Source organism: Astyanax mexicanus, chromosome 7 (genome assembly GCF_023375975.1).
Source record: "Astyanax mexicanus isolate ESR-SI-001 chromosome 7, AstMex3_surface, whole genome shotgun sequence".
Taxonomy (NCBI): Eukaryota; Metazoa; Chordata; class Actinopteri; order Characiformes; family Acestrorhamphidae; genus Astyanax; species Astyanax mexicanus.
The window spans coordinates 42,822,448-42,840,248 of record NC_064414.1 but is presented as its reverse complement, the minus strand read 5'-3'; the positions used below and the strand labels follow the sequence as shown (position 1 = coordinate 42,840,248).

The following is a 17,801-nucleotide window of genomic DNA, read 5'->3' as shown; positions in this document are numbered from 1 at the left end:
GTCTATTTATAATGGCAGATGTTTTTTTCCTTGTGCTGCTTTGTTTGTTGTAGGTAGCAGTTGTTCACATTCTCACTTGTTTCTATACACCTCCCTAGAGACATCTGCTAAATCTCAATCAAGTGCCATTGAGCCCCTGCTGTTGTTTGCATTCTTATTAACCTTTTGACCCTGGTCCCCAGCTCTTTTAAATGATCTCATTTACTATGGATTCTCTTTGTCATCACTTTCTTTTCCCTAATACATGGTAAGTGTTGATCTACAATGTGTATTTCATTAAATGTATGAGAAACAGGAAGCAAAATGAAACAGCATCCATTGATATGACTTGTGTTGCCATGTGATAGCAAAACTTGGCTGAATTTGCTTGTGACACGCCTCTTTGGCCTCTAGCAGGTTTGCCCTTCACTGCCTAGAGGAGACTGTATGAGCTGTGGGGGAAGATAATACCCCAGAGCCCCCTCGAGGTGGTGACGCAGCAGGGGGACGTGATATACGTGCCTCTTCCTCTTGACCATAGTAAATACGGAAGTCCCCATTCCCTCCTGCCTTCACCCAATGAAAAGAGAGAGGGGGGAGGAAGGAAGAGAAGAAGACGGAAGGAGGGGGGAGAATAGAGAGCATGGCTGACAGGGAGGGGCTGAGCGCTTGAGCTAGATGGAAGGAGGAAAGGAGAGGGAGGGAGCCTTGATGTCAGCTGGGCTCTACCTCACAGGCCTGCTTTTCATGTTTGGCCAATAGCAGCACAGTGAGTGGGCAGGGTTTAAGCCAGTCCCCATCGCAGCTCGTGCTGCATCTCATGCAAGCGCATTATATGCAGGCTGACTTCCTAGGCCGACCAGAGAGAGGGAGAGAGAGAAAGAGGGGGAAAATTGCTCTCGTGCTGGGAGGGAACACCCTACATGCCGGCTTTTCTTTTCCGCTTTAATTCACATCTCCTTTAAGTCGCAGAACGCCTTCTTCGCCTTGCTGGAAAGGATTCATCTGCCTTCTGTTCCTCCTCCATTTCAGTTTCGCTATAGTGGTGGAGCAGGATGATAGCCGCACAGCTTCTGGCCTACTACTTCACTGAGCTGAAGGATGACCAGGTCAAAAAGGTGAGTGTCCATCACTGGCTTGGCCAGTGCAGATCTTTCCACCAAAAATAGGCCGGCTTTGCCACCTTGGAGCCCTGAGGACCACGTGACAACACATGCTACCCAAATGCATTTTAAAGCTTATGAGCAGCCATGGAGCTGGGAGATGCACACTGCCTCACGTACTCCCGACCGCAGTCACTACGTCACACACTGTGCGACGGCGACTGAACATGCAGACAGGCGTGTGTGAGAGTCTACGTGAGTGACGCCACATACGGCATCACTACAGTGCGGTGGGCCAGTGCTGCAATGTCCTTGAAAAAAGGATGTAGATGTCAGGGTGTTGCCATGAGGACTGGGCCTGGTTTTTTCCACCTCTGTTAGTGAGCGTGCTTAGCTGGCTGTGCGAGAGGGAGGGTGGGTGTTTGGGACAAACCTCCTGCCCCCACCCCCCAGGGGTATGTGGAGTGTCTAGTTTCAGCTGAGTGGCTGCACTCCTTTCCCGAACATGGCAGATTCGCTCTGTAGGTGCTTAACCCTGTTGATGTATGAAGGAGAAGGAATGCTAACATGAAGTTGGAGTCGTTGAATAACAGACACAGTTCCACATTTGGACCATACCTGAGAGGCATTTGTCTAAAATTGAAATGCCACAACCAGTCAACTTTAGTCTTGTTGTCGGGTAGTTTGATTTTACACTTCTGAATGTTCTGAATCTTGTTCTTAAATTTTTTAACCATGTTAAATTGTGGACCATTTTCATTTCTTCACATGGTCAATTATTGTGTAAATGTATAAGCATGTTAATTACATGCAAATAAAGTGCCAATTAATGATTTGTCTAACACTTACACACTGTCATTATCTGACAACTTGGTATGTCACTGTCTAACTTCCTCTGTTGAGTAATATCCTTCCACTCTGTGGCCGTTCTGACGATGTGTTATTTGTAAAACCAAGAATGGCTCATTTTTTAGTGTTCCGTTGCCGTATATGTTCACCAGCATACCCTTACTCACGACAAAGGGAGGTGGTAGAGGTAACACTTGAAAGACTCTGCAGTTACCATGACAACAGCCAAGAGGAACGTGACTAGTGTCAGAGAAACCCCCCCTTGGCTTCTGACCACCAGGGTGCTGCCATGTCTGATCTCGTTGGTCTTTCCTTGGTGCTTGCTTTGTAATAGGAGGTTGTTGGACAAGCCGTTGAATAATTACTGATATACCATCCGCTTACAGTGAAGTTTCCGATAGCCCATAAACATATAAATGATGTATGTGTTTGCTACTACTGAACAGCAAGCCATTAGTGGTCTTTACTTCAATGGTTTTCACAGCAATTAACTGAGATATTTCTTCTACTACCTTGAATTTCATTTGAACATGAAATACATTATGGTAAAACTCATAACTTTGGCCTAACTGACATTCATTTCACCTTGATTGATTTTGCTTTTGCTTGATTTATCCTTCTGTTCTAGAAGGTTGAACTGCAGCCTGTTGCGCAATACCCTATTTTACACACCCTCCCAGGTAAACATGTTTAAACAAACTGAAAATTACAGTGCTGACCAGTAGAGAGGGCAATGTGTGCCGTGTTGTAAAATGAGGAAACAGATTTGATTGCATCTGATGCATAATGGATTTATGTGTTTACCCAGATTGTGTGCACATTCTTCAAACTAAATTTCCTGAATAGGCCTTAGTACAGATCAGAGCCTGTACGAAACATTTTACCCTGAAAAATATGTTTTTAGCCATCTCAGACATTAAAAAATTGAAAGTTCCTGTCATTGCATCTTAGAGTGCATCATTGCTTTACAAATATTCTTCGTCATGGTGAAATTATTGTAGAGAAACTCACCAAATTGAAAAGCCTTTTGAAAAATGTAATTTTACATACACACCCTCTCAATTCATAAGGCAGTGAGACAAATCATACTTATTAAAATCAGACATAGCATGGTGTGATGTATGACCTGAGCAAATTGCAACTGGTGAGTGGGGTTTTTAGAAGAGGCAGACAAATTCCTCCAGATTTTATCCTATTATAGTTTCCCATCTGCCTTAAATAAAATCAGGTATTAATATTGCATGGCCTACTTTGACGCCTTTTCTTTAAAAAAAAAAGAAAATGATTGTTAAGTCAGCAATAAAAAGCCCACAAATGTGTCCTTTTGTTCCAGCAAATCAGATTCCCTCCAGCAATGACATCACACACTGAACTGAACATAGCCTGATTTCTCCCATAGCAACCGAGACTGAGAAAAAGCCCAGCTACTACCACAGGCTGAGTTAACATGAATCAGCCTTTTTTTCTTCCAGCCTTATTTCATATAAGTGCTCTTACATAACAAGAATTTGGATCTTTAACAAGAATAGCTAAAGATGGGTATTTATTTGCTGTTTTAATGTATAATTAAGGCATTAGTATGTTTAATCTGATCTGAGCATGTTCCAAACCATGCTGTTGAAGACATAGCAGTACTTGTCTCTGCATAAGTGCCATCTGTTTGTGATGTGTGGGGCCAATTATCTCTGAAAATAGGATTCAAGCCAGTGCCTTGCTACGCAGGGGTCTCTATGGTAAAGTTAGACACCACATTAGCATGCAATACCGTGTCATAAGATTCATGTCTCGATATTCTTCTCAAATGTTCCCTTTAATGCCTCTAATAAATCTTTCCTATTCTCCATTTAGATCGATAAGTACCTGTATTCCATGCGGTTCTCTGATGAGACGCTGCGGGACATCAAGGCCCGTTTCCGTATGGAGCTGGAAAAAGGGCTGAGCCGGGACACCAACCCCACAGCCACCATCAAGATGCTGCCCACCTTTGTCAGATCCATCCCTGATGGATCAGGTGAGTCTAGACAATTTTGTAATTTACCTGTATATAAAAAACAGAGTTGTATCTGCACTAGGGTTTATATCACATTTCAGAAATCAGTACTCACCAGGGGTAATGCTACTGGTTGAAACTAAGGAGCAAAAAGCAGTCTGATCTTGGTTGGTGAACTGTTTACATGCTCAGCAATTGCCTGTTGTGCAAGGAAGTGGAAAGCTCTTCCCCTACAAATGTGATACAAACAACAACTGTTCCATGTGGCTAGGGGTTGCGGAGAAAAACCAGCTAAGCAAGAACAGCTACAGTTGTAAATTTGCCAAAAGCAGGAATGACCTATTTTCTCGTTTGAAAGACAACAGAGTTTCCTGACAAAGCCAGGAGAAGAAAGCCTACTGACCTCAAATTGAACACTACTCAGACTTACACAGAGATGCCTGTGTGTTATGTTTTACACTTTGAACAAGAAAATGTACATAGTTTGTAATACCCAGTGTGTTCTGGCTGGTTATAGCTCTCTTGTCTAAGCTTAATATGTGGCATCACTACTTTTAGCATATAAGTTTCTCTAAATAAGTGCTGAGTACCTAACTAAGCATTGGTATTGCTTAGTGTTTAAGTTCTGTTGCTTGGTATTGCTTGGTATGCAGCTGATATTGCTTGGTCTTATTTTTGAATTATTTTTTTTTTAGATTAGATCATTTTTGCATTTTAGAAAAGCATAGTTGTGAATCCACTCAGTAGTCCTTAACAATAATGGCATCAATTATCAAGCATGTGTAGTTACAGTAGTTTTGGTCATGTGACTACACCAGTATACATGACCTGCTGCATGCAAACAGCAGCACACTGAGTTACATCACAGATTAACCGTAATCCTCCCTGCAGATTGACATGTCTGTGTTTGCGTGCAAACGTATGCCATCCCACATGATGTCAGTCATGCCTCATATACATGTTATATACCACCTCACTGAGCAACAGGTTTCTTTTCTTTTTAAGCCTTTTATTCACTTTGGTTAATAGCGGAACGGAATAAAAAAGTCATTTCAGACATGGGCATAGTTATCCAGCGTCTGAAACAAAATCTGTTTATTTTGTAGTTTTTTAATAGTATTTTTCTCTAAAGAAAATGTTCCAATATTAAATAGTCTTGCAATGTGTTATTTCAGTAAACTTAAAACCTATTTTATTTCTATTGTTTTTTTTTATTGCAAATGTCTTTTTGCATATTCTTCTGTCTTGGGGTCTAATAAATAAATAAAATCAGTTAGAAATATTGACAAACTCTAAGTATCTGTCCGTGCTGTTCATATTTTTAAACAGATATATGCTTTTACCAGAATGATTTTGAGATCCTTATGCAGCCTTTCTTAAAAATCCTCCTTTAAAACTGCAGTATCAGCTCACCAATTAGTTACGTGACTTATTAATTTCTTATTTGTTGCTTATATGCTATAATACAGCCATTTAAAATTAGACAACTGATAATGTGGCGCAATCTATTAATACCTACAGAAGAGTCTAGCAGCTCTCTTAACCTGAGGGACACAACACTACAAACAACCTTATATTTAGAATTTGACCTACTCCTGTGCCACTGATAAATGCCTGGGAGTGTAAAATGCAGATGCCAAAGCTGTATAAGGATGTTCTTCAGAGTGAAGCTTTTAAAGCATGAAGAATGGATATCTCGCGTAGAATAATAACAACTGCCTTTCTTTTTTTAGTTTGAAGAGGACCTTTTGTGCTATCAAATAGCATCATGCTAAGAGCCCAGTGAGCCTAGACACAAAGAAGATCTTTTGTTGGCTGACTTGATTTGTTCAAAGAGCATTGTAAAAGCCGAGTATGGATTCTGAAGAGATGTGGGATTTTGCAGCAGGCCTTAGTTTGCGTTCCACCGATTCCTTTACACTTCATTATCAGAGAGGGATTTTTGCAGGGAGGATGAAAGCATTTTGCCATTGTTTTGCATTAGGTCAGGTTTGTCTAAACAATAATCCACAGACTTTTTAATTACTGTTACAGCCAGTACTGATCAGATGTGAATCATTAGAAAATGACTGTCAGAGTGCAGCTCATGCTTATCAGGTCAGTGAGAGAAGCCTGATGTCCAGCACTCACTTTGTGTTTAACACAGAGAAGTGATATTAGCCACAGGTAGCCCATATGTTTCTGTCTCCTGGTGTGAAAGTTTGTTTGGGCCTGTGAATGCAGGACTAGTTCACACCAAAGAGCTGCTGCTTAAAAGAGAAATGAGCAAGGCAAATAAATGTTTCTTTTACTGCCACACATGTTCTGGGTCTGCCACTTAAAGCAAGATAAAATAGTTTGTGTTAATAGAGAGTTATTGCTGCTATCACAATATGCTTTTATTTAGTAAATAGTAAATAAGTTAATGTAGGTGTGTTTGAATATCATTTTGTGGTTTGATGGCTTGTTTTCTTAGAGTATTAGGACTCACTGTTTGCTTTGTCAGTAAAGGATCACAAAATGAACTAAAGCTATGGATATACCAATCAGATATTAGTTTTGACAAAAATAATAATAGTTTTTAACAAAATTAGTTGGATCAGGGGCCCTTGTCCTATGATCAGCTAATAGCGTTAAACATAGTCAGCATCGAAGCTCCAACCAAGAACAGACCAGAATTGTGGTTAACCTGGCTGCTGTGTCTGTAGACAGCTTTAATTCAGCTGATCCCTGTTACCATCAAATGTTTAACCCGATATGCTAGGCTTCATAAGGTTCAGACATAATTTAGATATCGAAGCAAACAACAAGTTTTGAAAAACAGTTAAAATAGACTGTCTATCTTAAAATAGAGTTTGCAAAATGTCCAACAAACTAATATTATTGATTACTTAAATTGAATGATTTGCCTGGGTCCTGCACAATTGTATTTTAGATTTAATTGAATTAGATAATTCATTATTTCATCATCAAACCTTATTAATCCATTGTGGGTTGAGGGGGAGTCGGAGCCACTCCCAGCTGCCATCGGGCAGAAGGCAGGATACAACATGGACAGGCTGCCAGTCCATCGCAGGGAGATTTTATTTTATTAAACAGCAAATTACTGCTTTTATACATTTGGGTTCATTAGTTGTATATTTTGTTTAACAAAGTTGTTAAAGTTATGTTTAAGTCAGTCCTGATACCTTAAATCTCTCCAACATGGTGAGGTGTATGGTTTATTAATTCAGAAGTGGTATTGACCTTGATACGTGAAGTTTATGTATGGCTATCGGAAGTAAAAAAGAAGTATCGGTGCATCTCCAACAGAAACTAGAAACAGAAGCAGTTGACTTCAGCCTCTGTAAATGTCCCACTCTTTGTCTCTGAGCTGCTAAAACTTAATGTTGGCCTAAAAAATGCACAAACTGCCCACTTGTTGACAAAACCTTCCTCTCCCCGCTCTGTATCTCTCAGGCACTTGTAAACTACAGTACACTGAGCTTGAAAGAGTGTGACCTTTTGGTGTACAGTTGAATATGCAAACACAGAAACATCTTTATCCTCTAAGAAATCCAATCCGAGGGAACAAGCTAGTGCCAGGCAAGCTTGAGCATTAGGTCTTGTTGTTGCCTGGCAACAAGTGCTGCTCACATGTTATTGTCAATCTGGACACGGCAAGTGTCTTTTGGAAGAAGAAAGAGGTTTGGTCCATTCTTGGACCAGTATTCCTGCCAGCTGTTTTTTTTTTTTTTGTTCAGACAGTTTTAATTAATCACTGCTTTATTGGGGAGCTTTTGTTGAAGCTTCAGTTGGTAGGAACCTGAAATTATCTGTTTTGTTTTTTTTATCTTATAAAAGAGCTGCTGTCACAGCTTATTTACCCACATGCCTATCACCTCATTGACACTGAACATTTTTTAATTAGACCTCCCTGCAGATGCCCTTCTTGTGATATTGTTATTGTCGTTGTCTCAGCAGATGAGCTGAGTGTAGTAGGCTACACTCGATAAGTCAGGCATTAAATCATTCATTACAAAGTGTGGTACTGAGAGTATATGTAGCATTACATGGTTTGTGTAAACCAATGTTCACTTGTTTTGTAAAAGTAATAATTTCAGCACTGCACACAAGCATGTATCGGTCTTGCTCACTAATAATAATTGTAAAAATAACTGAATTTCATGCTTTGTTCATTTGTTCACAGAGAAGGGGGATTTTATTGCTCTGGATCTGGGTGGCTCTAATTTCCGAATCCTGCGTGTGAAAGTCTCTCATGAGAAGAAACAGACGGTGCAGATGGAGAGTCAAAATTACGAAACCCCTGAGGACATCATCCATGGCAGTGGATCACGGGTACACCTTATTTTACAGTTACCCTCCGTACATGTGACCTTACTATGCAACATATAAGGATCTGTAATAGGAAAAGTAAACTGATTTCTCGCAACAGATTTTCACACTCATTTCTAGGTTTAAGAAATATCTGCATACATCTGTAAATCTGTACCATCACTGCTTTTAACATAGCTTTTGTGTCACTTGCAGTTGTTTGACCATGTTGCAGAATGTCTAGGAGACTTTATGGAGAAGCAAAAGATCAAAGACAAAAAACTGCCTGTTGGATTCACTTTTTCTTTCCCATGTGTTCAAACTAAACTGGATGAGGTAAGAGTGGTCGATAATTTGCTTCTGCTTTTGTTGTTCAAAAAAAAAAAAATGTTTTTTTTTTTATGCTGAGCCTTTTCACATGGTTATCAACACACAGGTATGACTGAATTCTTCATAGTTGCTTTGATATTCTGTATTTTCTTTTCTTTAAAGGCTGTTTTGCTGACTTGGACCAAACGCTTTAAAGTCAATGGAGTGGAAGGAATGGATGTGGTCAAGCTTCTGAACAAAGCTATCAAAAAGCGAGGGGTAAGTTTTGTACGTGGTTCTCACAGCATGCATCTGATTAAGCCATTTATTGTTTCACACCAATAATAATGTCTTAATGTGTGCTGTACAGTGAATCTAATAGGATATTGGTATCATTTCCAGGATTATGATGCAGATATCATGGCGGTGGTCAATGATACTGTGGGAACTATGATGACCTGTGGCTTTGATGATCAGCGCTGTGAAGTAGGAATCATCATTGGTAAGAGAACACTGTATACACTCGTCAGATATGAAATGTTTTACAGCCTTGGGGAGGCTTTTTGTTTAAAGCAATGCTAAAACGGATCCTGTTGACTATTTTTTTTAAACTATTAGTGGTAACTTAGACTTATGTTGCTGTACTCCCTTAGGTACAGGCACTAATGCATGCTACATGGAGGAACTGAGACACATTGACCTGGTGGAAGGAGACGAGGGCAGGATGTGTATCAATACAGAGTGGGGAGCTTTTGGAGACGATGGCATGTTAGAGGACATCCGCACTGAGTTCGACAGAGAGATTGACCGTGGATCTCTTAACCCTGGCAAACAGCTGTAAGCCAAAGACAAACTTGATTATGAATTTATAGCTGAAAGTGAGAGTGTAAGAGAGCAACTGTAGTTGAGAAAAAGACCCGGTAGAGGGTTATTTTAAGCAAATCTGATATTTTTGACCTCAGGTTTGAAAAGATGGTGAGTGGTATGTACATGGGGGAGCTGGTCAGGCTCATCCTGGTGAAGATGGCCAAAGAGGGACTGCTGTTCGAGGGCCGCATCACTCCTGAGCTGCTGACGAAAGGCAAATTTGAAACAAAGCATATTTCAGCCATTGAGAAGTAAGCAATCTTTTTTTTACCACCAGTTCTCTTATACAGTAAAAAGGCTCAGTTCAGTCCTAAATTTACTATTATTTAAATTAATGACAGATTCATTTACATATACATATAAGCATTTTTGTTTATATATTTTTCCAGGACTAAAGAGGGTCTGACCAAAGCCAAGGAAATTCTGACCCGCCTGGGCGTGGAGCCATCAGCGGATGACTGCATCGCAGTGCAGCACGTGTGTGCCATTGTCTCTTTCCGCTCTGCCAACCTCATCGCTGCTACCCTGGGTGCTATCCTCAATCGGCTGAAGGACAACAAAAACGTACCTCGCCTCCGTACCACCGTGGGCATTGATGGATCCCTTTACAAGATGCATCCACAGTAATTATTTGCTTTCTTTTATTACTTTTATTACAAATGTTCTTTTTACCTTTGTTCAAATATTTTTGTCACGTCATATCTTACTGTTAACTAATAATTCCTTATTACTGAGTAATCTGTCTGAAGGTTAATAAAGGAATAACAAGCCTGTAGCTTAGATTTCCCTTTTTATAACTAATATAGGAATGGTTTGTAGTTGCCAGCCTTTCTAGACGGGTGTCTCCTCCGTACTAGGAATTGTATCATGTGTCCAGCATGCTTGGCAAGACTGCTAATTGAGCTCTAGAAACAAGTCTGAGATACTTTAATCATGTGATTCACGCAGAGTCTCTAGTGACTAGGTATAGCTTTCTGCTGCGCTCATATTTTGGCCACAATGGCTAGTTTTATTTATACTCAACATGCAGGCTTCTGCTAGAGCAGCTGTCCGTTTGTTTGTTTATGTTACTATGAAGAAGTCCCACTCTCCCACCATTTGTCACACCCGGCCAGTTCAGTTAGTTTATTTAAAAGTGGTATACTGGATTGTTATTTGAATCAGAAGCCTATAATATTGTTATGGTTGGCCCATATTGCTTTATACTGGTATTTTAATCTTTGCATTACTTTCCTGCAGAAATCTTTGAGAGCTAGACCATTAGACAGGCTTTAGACAGGATGTTGGAAAGATTCATTATTGAGAAAAGATTATAATAAACAGGCTTACAAAAAGTGTTTGTATTGGCCTTCTTTCCCACTGTGATATTCTGTTCAATAAGTGCAGCACTCATAATGCCTCTCCATCTCCCTCCCCCTATGTCTCTCTCAGGTATTCTCGACGGCTGCACAAGACCGTCCGCCGTCTGGTACCAGAATGTGATGTGCGCTTCCTGCTCTCAGAGAGTGGGAGTGGCAAAGGTGCTGCCTTGGTGACAGCCTGGGCTTCTCGATTGGCTGATCAGACCCGTCAAATCGCAGAGATCCTGGCTGAGTTCCGCCTCACCCAGGACCAGCTGCTGGAGGTGAAGAAGAGAATGCTCACAGAGATCCAGACTGGCTTGAGCAAGAAGACTCAGGACAAGGCTACTGTCAAAATGCTGCCCACCTATGTCCGCAGCACTCCAGATGGAACAGGTACCAGAGATGCAGTTTTGCAATACATTTGTTTGTAGACACACCCTAGAAAACACAGGAACATATTATTCAATAGTCTGCTGTAGCAATTTTTTGCACAAACCTCTATTAAGCATACACTCTTATACATAAGCCTAATTGACCATTAAATCAGAAGTGCCCAGTCCTGGTGGTGAAGATTTACCACCCTGGAGAGATTAGATTTCAAACTGACACATGACTGTGATAATCAGATTGACTCTTGAGGGCCTTCATTAACTGGCTCAGGTGTATTAGATTAAGGTTGGGGCTGAGCTTTGCTGAGTGATAGATCACCAATTCCAGGATTTAGCATCACCGCAGTAAATTCACCTTAAGCTTAATTGTCTAACGAAAAACACCCTTTTACAGCTGAAGGACAATGACGCTCAACTTGATTAGGATACCTCCATCAGGGTGACACATATTTATTTCTGTCTCAAAAATTATTTGGGAATCACTCCATTTAATATAAATATACAGTCACTTGTCCCAGTAATAAAGAAACACCTGTTCAGTCCCTGCACACAGCAGCCTATTTAATGCTCTTTATCCCTGCTGCATTGCAGCGCACTATAATCCTGGCTTACTCGATACAGGGACGTGGCATTGTACAGTATTTTAGGAGACTGAAGCCTCTTGCCTGATGCTGATTAAGGTCGAAGGGTTTCTGAAACGCAGCCCGGCGAGCACACTAAGACTAATGCTAACAGAGCTTCAGCTTGCTGCAGTTATTGGTGTGGTCAGGCAGCGTCACAGCCAGATGGACTGTGGGTTAGATCAGGTAGTGGGAATCATGAGAGCCATATCAGTCTCCCTATTTTACGAGAGACGTTTTGATGTAATATAACTAGAATTTAGAGATTTCTAGTATCATTGTTTCTTTTTTTCAACAATAATACAAACATATGAAGTATACATTTTTAGATATATTCATTTACAGCTTTTATTAATACAATTTGTGTTTATCTCTTACAGAAAATGGTGACTTCCTGGCCTTGGATCTTGGAGGCACAAACTTTAGAGTGCTCTTAGTGAAGATTCGCAGTGGTAAAAGAAGGACTGTGGAGATGCATAACAAAATCTATGCCATTCCCATAGAGGTGATGCAGGGAACAGGAGAAGAGGTGGGTAGATCATTCTGTATTTATTCTTAGAAATTGCAGTAATAAGAAACTAAAACACAAATTTAATGCAAATGTTTAGTAAATGATTTAACATAGTCCTTTCTGACCTCCTGCAGCTCTTTGATCACATTGTTGCCTGCATATCGGACTTCCTGGATTACATGGGCATGAAGAACGCCCGACTGCCTTTGGGCTTCACCTTCTCCTTCCCTTGCAGACAGACCAGCCTAGACGCTGTGAGTTTTTTCCTTTTTTTACAGCAACATAGTCATATTTGTTCAGATCATTTGTTCTGACTCAGACCAAACACCTTTTTTGAGTGTATATTGTAATGTTTATGTAATGCCTCTGGCCTGCTTTTTTCACTGATCTTCTAGCAGTATTGTTTATTTATAGTCTTTGATCATTTATTTCCTCACAGTTAGTGTTGCTTATGAGTGTTTTTAGTAGTGCCTGGATATATGTTAGTACATGTTAACTAGTTGTGTAAATGCATTTATGAAATCCTGAGCTTTTCTGAGTTTTTGTGCTATTTTTTTATCCCGCAGGGCATTCTTGTAAACTGGACAAAGGGCTTCAAGGCCACAGACTGTGAAGGAGAGGATGTGGTAAATCTCTTGAGGGAGGGGATTAAAAGGAGAGAGGTAAGAAACAGTAGTTTCAGACATGACTTATATTTGGACAAGCATTGGTTTTGGAGAAACCAGCACTTTAAGTGCTGGTTTGTGTTTTATAAAGTATCAATTAAGTTATTACCCTCACAATGTCTCTGTCATGCATTTGTACACACAGGAGTTTGACCTAGATGTAGTAGCAGTGGTTAATGACACAGTGGGAACCATGATGACTTGTGCATATGAGGAGCCAACATGTGAAGTCGGCCTTATTGCAGGTAACTTACATTACACACACACACAACATTTAGGTTTTTACATTTTATATTTGATATCTACCAACATCAATGTCCTCTTTTATTTTTTTTATGAAGTTTTCTCTTGAATGCCAATCTCAAATTACATTGTAATCATTACAATTCATATTAACAAAAGACATCATCTTATGTTCTTCAAATTTGTTTTTGCAGGAACGGGCAGCAATGCATGCTACATGGAGGAGATGAAGAACATTGAGACAGTGGATGGAGACCAGGGCAGAATGTGTGTGAACATGGAATGGGGTGCTTTTGGAGACAATGGCTGTTTGGATGATATCAGGACCCAGTATGACAGAGCTGTGGATGACCTCTCCCTCAACCCTGGCAAACAGAGGTGCCTTTTAAAGAATACACAGAACATAAAATACCTCATATAGTTTGGACAGGTTTGCTAGCTGTCACAGCTTTGTTGTGATGCATGTGATTTTGTCTGGATCTCCAATTTTACATTAACAAATAAAAGGCTTTTGAATTAGCTATTGTAAATTGATGTACCTTACCTACACCATCTAAAAATACAAAGAGCACATTTGACAGTTAGGCTTATAGCTAAATAATTGGTTTGTAGTTGTGAATATTAAACTTCACTTAGCTACTTTAATCACATTTCAATTTATTTCCAACATTATAGATGTATGTGTTCTGTTTTAACAATGCATGTTATTTAGAGTATTTAAAGTGAATTTAACTCTGCTACTTTACAATGACTTTTGTTAATCAATATCTAGTTAATTAAATAATTTATTAACATCATGCCCACCTTGTCTTGTTTTTCAGGTATGAGAAGATGTGCAGTGGAATGTACCTGGGTGAGATTGTGCGGAACATCCTTATTGATTTAACAAAGCGTGGCTTCCTCTTCAGAGGGCAGATTTCTGAAACTCTGAAAACAAGGGGCATCTTCGAAACTAAATTCCTGTCCCAGATTGAGAGGTATTGTGTAATAAACTTTCTCTCAGGTTTATTGTGTGTAAAGCATTTTCAGTTATGTTTTTTTAACTTATGTTGTTTTACTCCATCTAGTGACCGTCTGGCTCTACTGCAAGTGAGGTCCATTCTGCAGCACTTGGGTCTGGACAGCACGTGTGATGACAGTATTATAGTAAAGGAGGTGTGTGGGGCAGTGTCCCGCCGAGCTGCGCAGATCTGTGGAGCAGGAATGGCTGCTGTTGTGGACAAGATCCGGGAGAATAGGGGACTGGACCATCTGGACATCACTGTTGGCGTGGACGGCACGCTCTACAAACTCCATCCACAGTGAGTTCTCAGATCCTTGTATTTGATTGAAGGTGTGTTATTTATTTTATTTCCCCAGTGGAAGAAAATGGGCATATTTTAATCCTTTAAAAAAAGGCAAACGTAATTTTGTAGGTGTAAAACGTGACTTTACACCTACTGTTTTAAGTGAAATCAGACAAAGTCAGATAATTTAGGTAATTTTATGTATTCAAATATAGCTTAGTTTATAGTTTTATCAGCTTATTTGGGAGGGTAAACTCTATGTGAACACCAATGGCAAGAGTGCAAGAGTTCTCAACAATTGTGCAGATGTCATATTTTTCCTGTCTAAAAAAAATTGGTGGTCATGTGAATTAATCTCACTTTAATTATTTACTAAAGGGGTTGGGTAAATGTGACTTACTTAAATATTTTTACATTAACAGAAAGTCTCCTTTTCTATCTGTTTTTTTTTAATAGTTTCTCCCGGATAATGCACCAGACCGTCAAGGAACTCGCTCCAAAGTGCGATGTGAACTTCCTGCTGTCTGAAGATGGAAGCGGGAAGGGTGCTGCCTTGATCACGGCCGTGGGATGCCGCCTGCGTGAGCAAGAGCAAAAAAGCTGAAGCCTCCTGGGACCAGCCATTTAGCGCCCTTTCACTCTAACCAAGAGCAGAGAACTTTCCCACTTGCAGCCGTGACAGAAGTTCTCCACCTAATGTCCAGCACCTTTACCTGCCCATGCTTCAGTTCCAGAGCGTGGGATCCTCCAAACTTCGTATTTCACTCCATTTGAACTAATGTAACTGTCAGCCTTTCACCGTGTCTGAATTTAGTGTCCATGTCTAAGTGTATTTGTGTGTATGTATCACAGATGGGCTATCCCTTATTACTAAGTCTATACTGAGATGTTGTAACTGCTGTAAACATTTTATGGATGTATATTATTAGCAAAAGGGAAGAAATTTCAAGGCAAAGCGACAAGACCAACTATATATACATATAAGAGTATATTATTTATTTTATTTTTGTATTTGAAGGGTATATTGAGAGAAGAGTGTAAGAGGAATGATGTGTGATAACTTAAGAGAGAAAGAAGGTTACAAGTTTCTTTTTTTAGTCTGTGTTTATGCCATATGCTCATTTTCAAACTGTTGCATCTTGGCATTTCTCTGATAACAGAAAGGTTTATTATATGAATGTTGGGAGACAAGCTGGCTTCTGTGACCACGCCCACTTCCCTCTGAGGCTGAGGAAGAGGATACAGTACAATTCCATTCTCTAGTCAAGGCTGCCTCCCAGGGAACTGTTTCCACACACCCTGTAACCTCAGCTCCTGAAGACCCAACAAACAAAAGATTCAACAGGAAAAGAGACTTGCCTTTGTTATCCAGATCCTCTGAAACACAGCCTGCTCCTGCGGTTCCCGGAAACCCGAGCGGTTGCAGCGTACTAGACCATAACATTTTGCTTTCGTGAAAGTAGGTGAGAATTGTCAGCATTTGCTGTGTGCTGTGTATAAATGCAGATAGGCCATTGATTCCCCCAACCCCACCCCCACAAATAATGGTGCAAATATCTAGTAAATGTCCTTGTGTGTACTCTGGCTGAGTGTTTGTGTGTGATCCTGTATAGTTACTATGAGTGAATCTGTGCAGTGGCTCTGAGATGGTATGATGAATGCATGCCTTATTTGGAAAAACAGAGGTTTAGTATCCACTCATTTTGTACAATTATATAGGTGCACCATATTTAGATGTTCTTTAAACGAAAAATGATTAAACTATTTTGAAGAGCTATGGCTAAGTTTATGTCTCCTATAATTTCCTGCAAAATAATACAATATTAGAAATTTAGCACATTATTCCTGTCTATTCTAAAATATTGCATTTACACTTTAATATTCACGAGATCACTAAATCAAATATTCAGAGGATTGTCCTACCAGACACTGGATTCCAGTAGGAAATTAGACCCAACATTAGACGGATGTTACATTTTAGTTGAAAATAAAAATATGAAAGAAAAGCTCTAATTTTAGACAGACAAAACTAACAAAATATTAACGTCAAATTGACCTGTCATTAAACGTTGTCTTGACTTTTGTTACATAACATTACAAACTACATTCAACCAGATAACGTCTATCAAAGTTTTTGGCCAGTGAGGAAATAAATGCAATTATTTTGGTAAAAAATAAACTAAATAATAAAATAATACTAAATGAATGCAAATAAATAAACAAGAATGAGTGTTACAACATTAAGGCATTATCGGTAGAGATTTTATTTTTCAGATCAACAAATAAGACAATGTCCATTCACCACTAATCAGGAAAGGATCATTCATTTGAGCTTGCGTGGTGTGACCCCAAAGAACATAAAAATCTTCTTACTGAACCCTTTTTATTAAATCCTCAGAGCAGTGCTTGTTTTGCCTGTAATCTGGATTGTTCTCACACACTCTGAAATCTAATCAGTTATGCAGTAACACGGTTAACTGTAACTTACAATTAAATCACTTTCACAAAACGCAACTGGATTTACATGCACACACACAGTAGATTTAATATATACAGTAACTGTAATGAGTATAGGTCACTCTTCCACACTTACATTAGTGGCTTATTATTGTGTTGCAGTTGTTTTAAAACCTCTTATCTTTTAGATTGTCCATTTTAGGTGAAGAAAAACGCTTTGAATGATAAATGAGGGAAAAGTGGAGTTAAGAGATTTGGTTCTGAAAACTATAGACAGTTTTTGTTCCATAATCCCCCATTCTGAAAATAAACAACACGGCCAGCTCAAACTGGTCAAGCTGGTTAAGCTTGTTGATCAGCTTGATCGTGCTATTTGACCAGCACAAACAGCATCATATTTGTCAGAAGTACCAGAAAGATCAGCGTCATCAAGCTAATTAACAAGCATTGACCCAACCGACAATTTTTGGTTTGTAGAACACTTTCTAAAAGTTAGAGGTAATGTTCTTAGAATCTTCAATCTGTCAAGTTTTCTGGACGTTTATAGAACTTTTTATTTAATGATTTTAAACGCTCTGGTGACATTGCTGCAACATTACTTGTGTCAATAATATCATTTTTTTTGTTTTGGGAATTTTACTTTCAACTTTTACATAATGTTAGTATTCGCAGGCTGAGAATGTTATGTGAGAAACGTTCTAATAACATTGTGATGCAAGCCATTATTATGCCACACGTTTTGAGAGCGTTCCTGGGTCATTATATCTGTAACATTACCGAGTTAAACTTCTTGGAGCCTTTTCAAAACACTGCTAAACTTTAGTCAACCAGCATGACCAACAACATCTTTACTACCACTGACTCTTATTAGATGCTTATAGTAACATGACAACTCCA

The 17,801-nt window shown here is 39.5% G+C and overlaps 1 protein-coding gene across 1 annotated transcript; it reads left to right on the top strand.

Moving 5' to 3' along the window:
• The first annotated feature begins 228 nt into the window (after positions 1-228).
• On the top strand, positions 229-16,226 carry hk1 (hexokinase 1). Its single transcript, XM_007240834.4, has 19 exons — positions 229-247; positions 1,012-1,097; positions 3,780-3,942; positions 8,090-8,238; positions 8,431-8,550; positions 8,707-8,802; positions 8,926-9,025; positions 9,177-9,360; positions 9,486-9,641; positions 9,780-10,013; positions 10,822-11,126; positions 12,123-12,271; positions 12,388-12,507; positions 12,820-12,915; positions 13,064-13,163; positions 13,356-13,539; positions 13,983-14,138; positions 14,229-14,462; positions 14,904-16,226. The coding sequence occupies exons 2-19, from the start codon at positions 1,035-1,037 to the stop codon at positions 15,049-15,051; spliced, it is 2,757 nt and encodes a 918-aa protein (XP_007240896.2). The 5' UTR covers positions 229-247; positions 1,012-1,034; the 3' UTR covers positions 15,052-16,226.
• The last annotated feature ends 1,575 nt before the right edge of the window (positions 16,227-17,801 follow it).

Coding starts and splice junctions, on each gene's coding strand:
- hk1 (XM_007240834.4), top strand. CDS start 1,035: ATGATAGCCGCACAGCTTCTGGCCTACTACTTCACTGAGCTGAAGGAT. Junction 1,098..3,779: donor AGGATGACCAGGTCAAAAAG/GTGAGTGTCCAT, acceptor TTCTCCATTTAG/ATCGATAAGTACCTGTATTC. Junction 10,014..10,821: donor CTTTACAAGATGCATCCACA/GTAATTATTTGC, acceptor TGTCTCTCTCAG/GTATTCTCGACGGCTGCACA.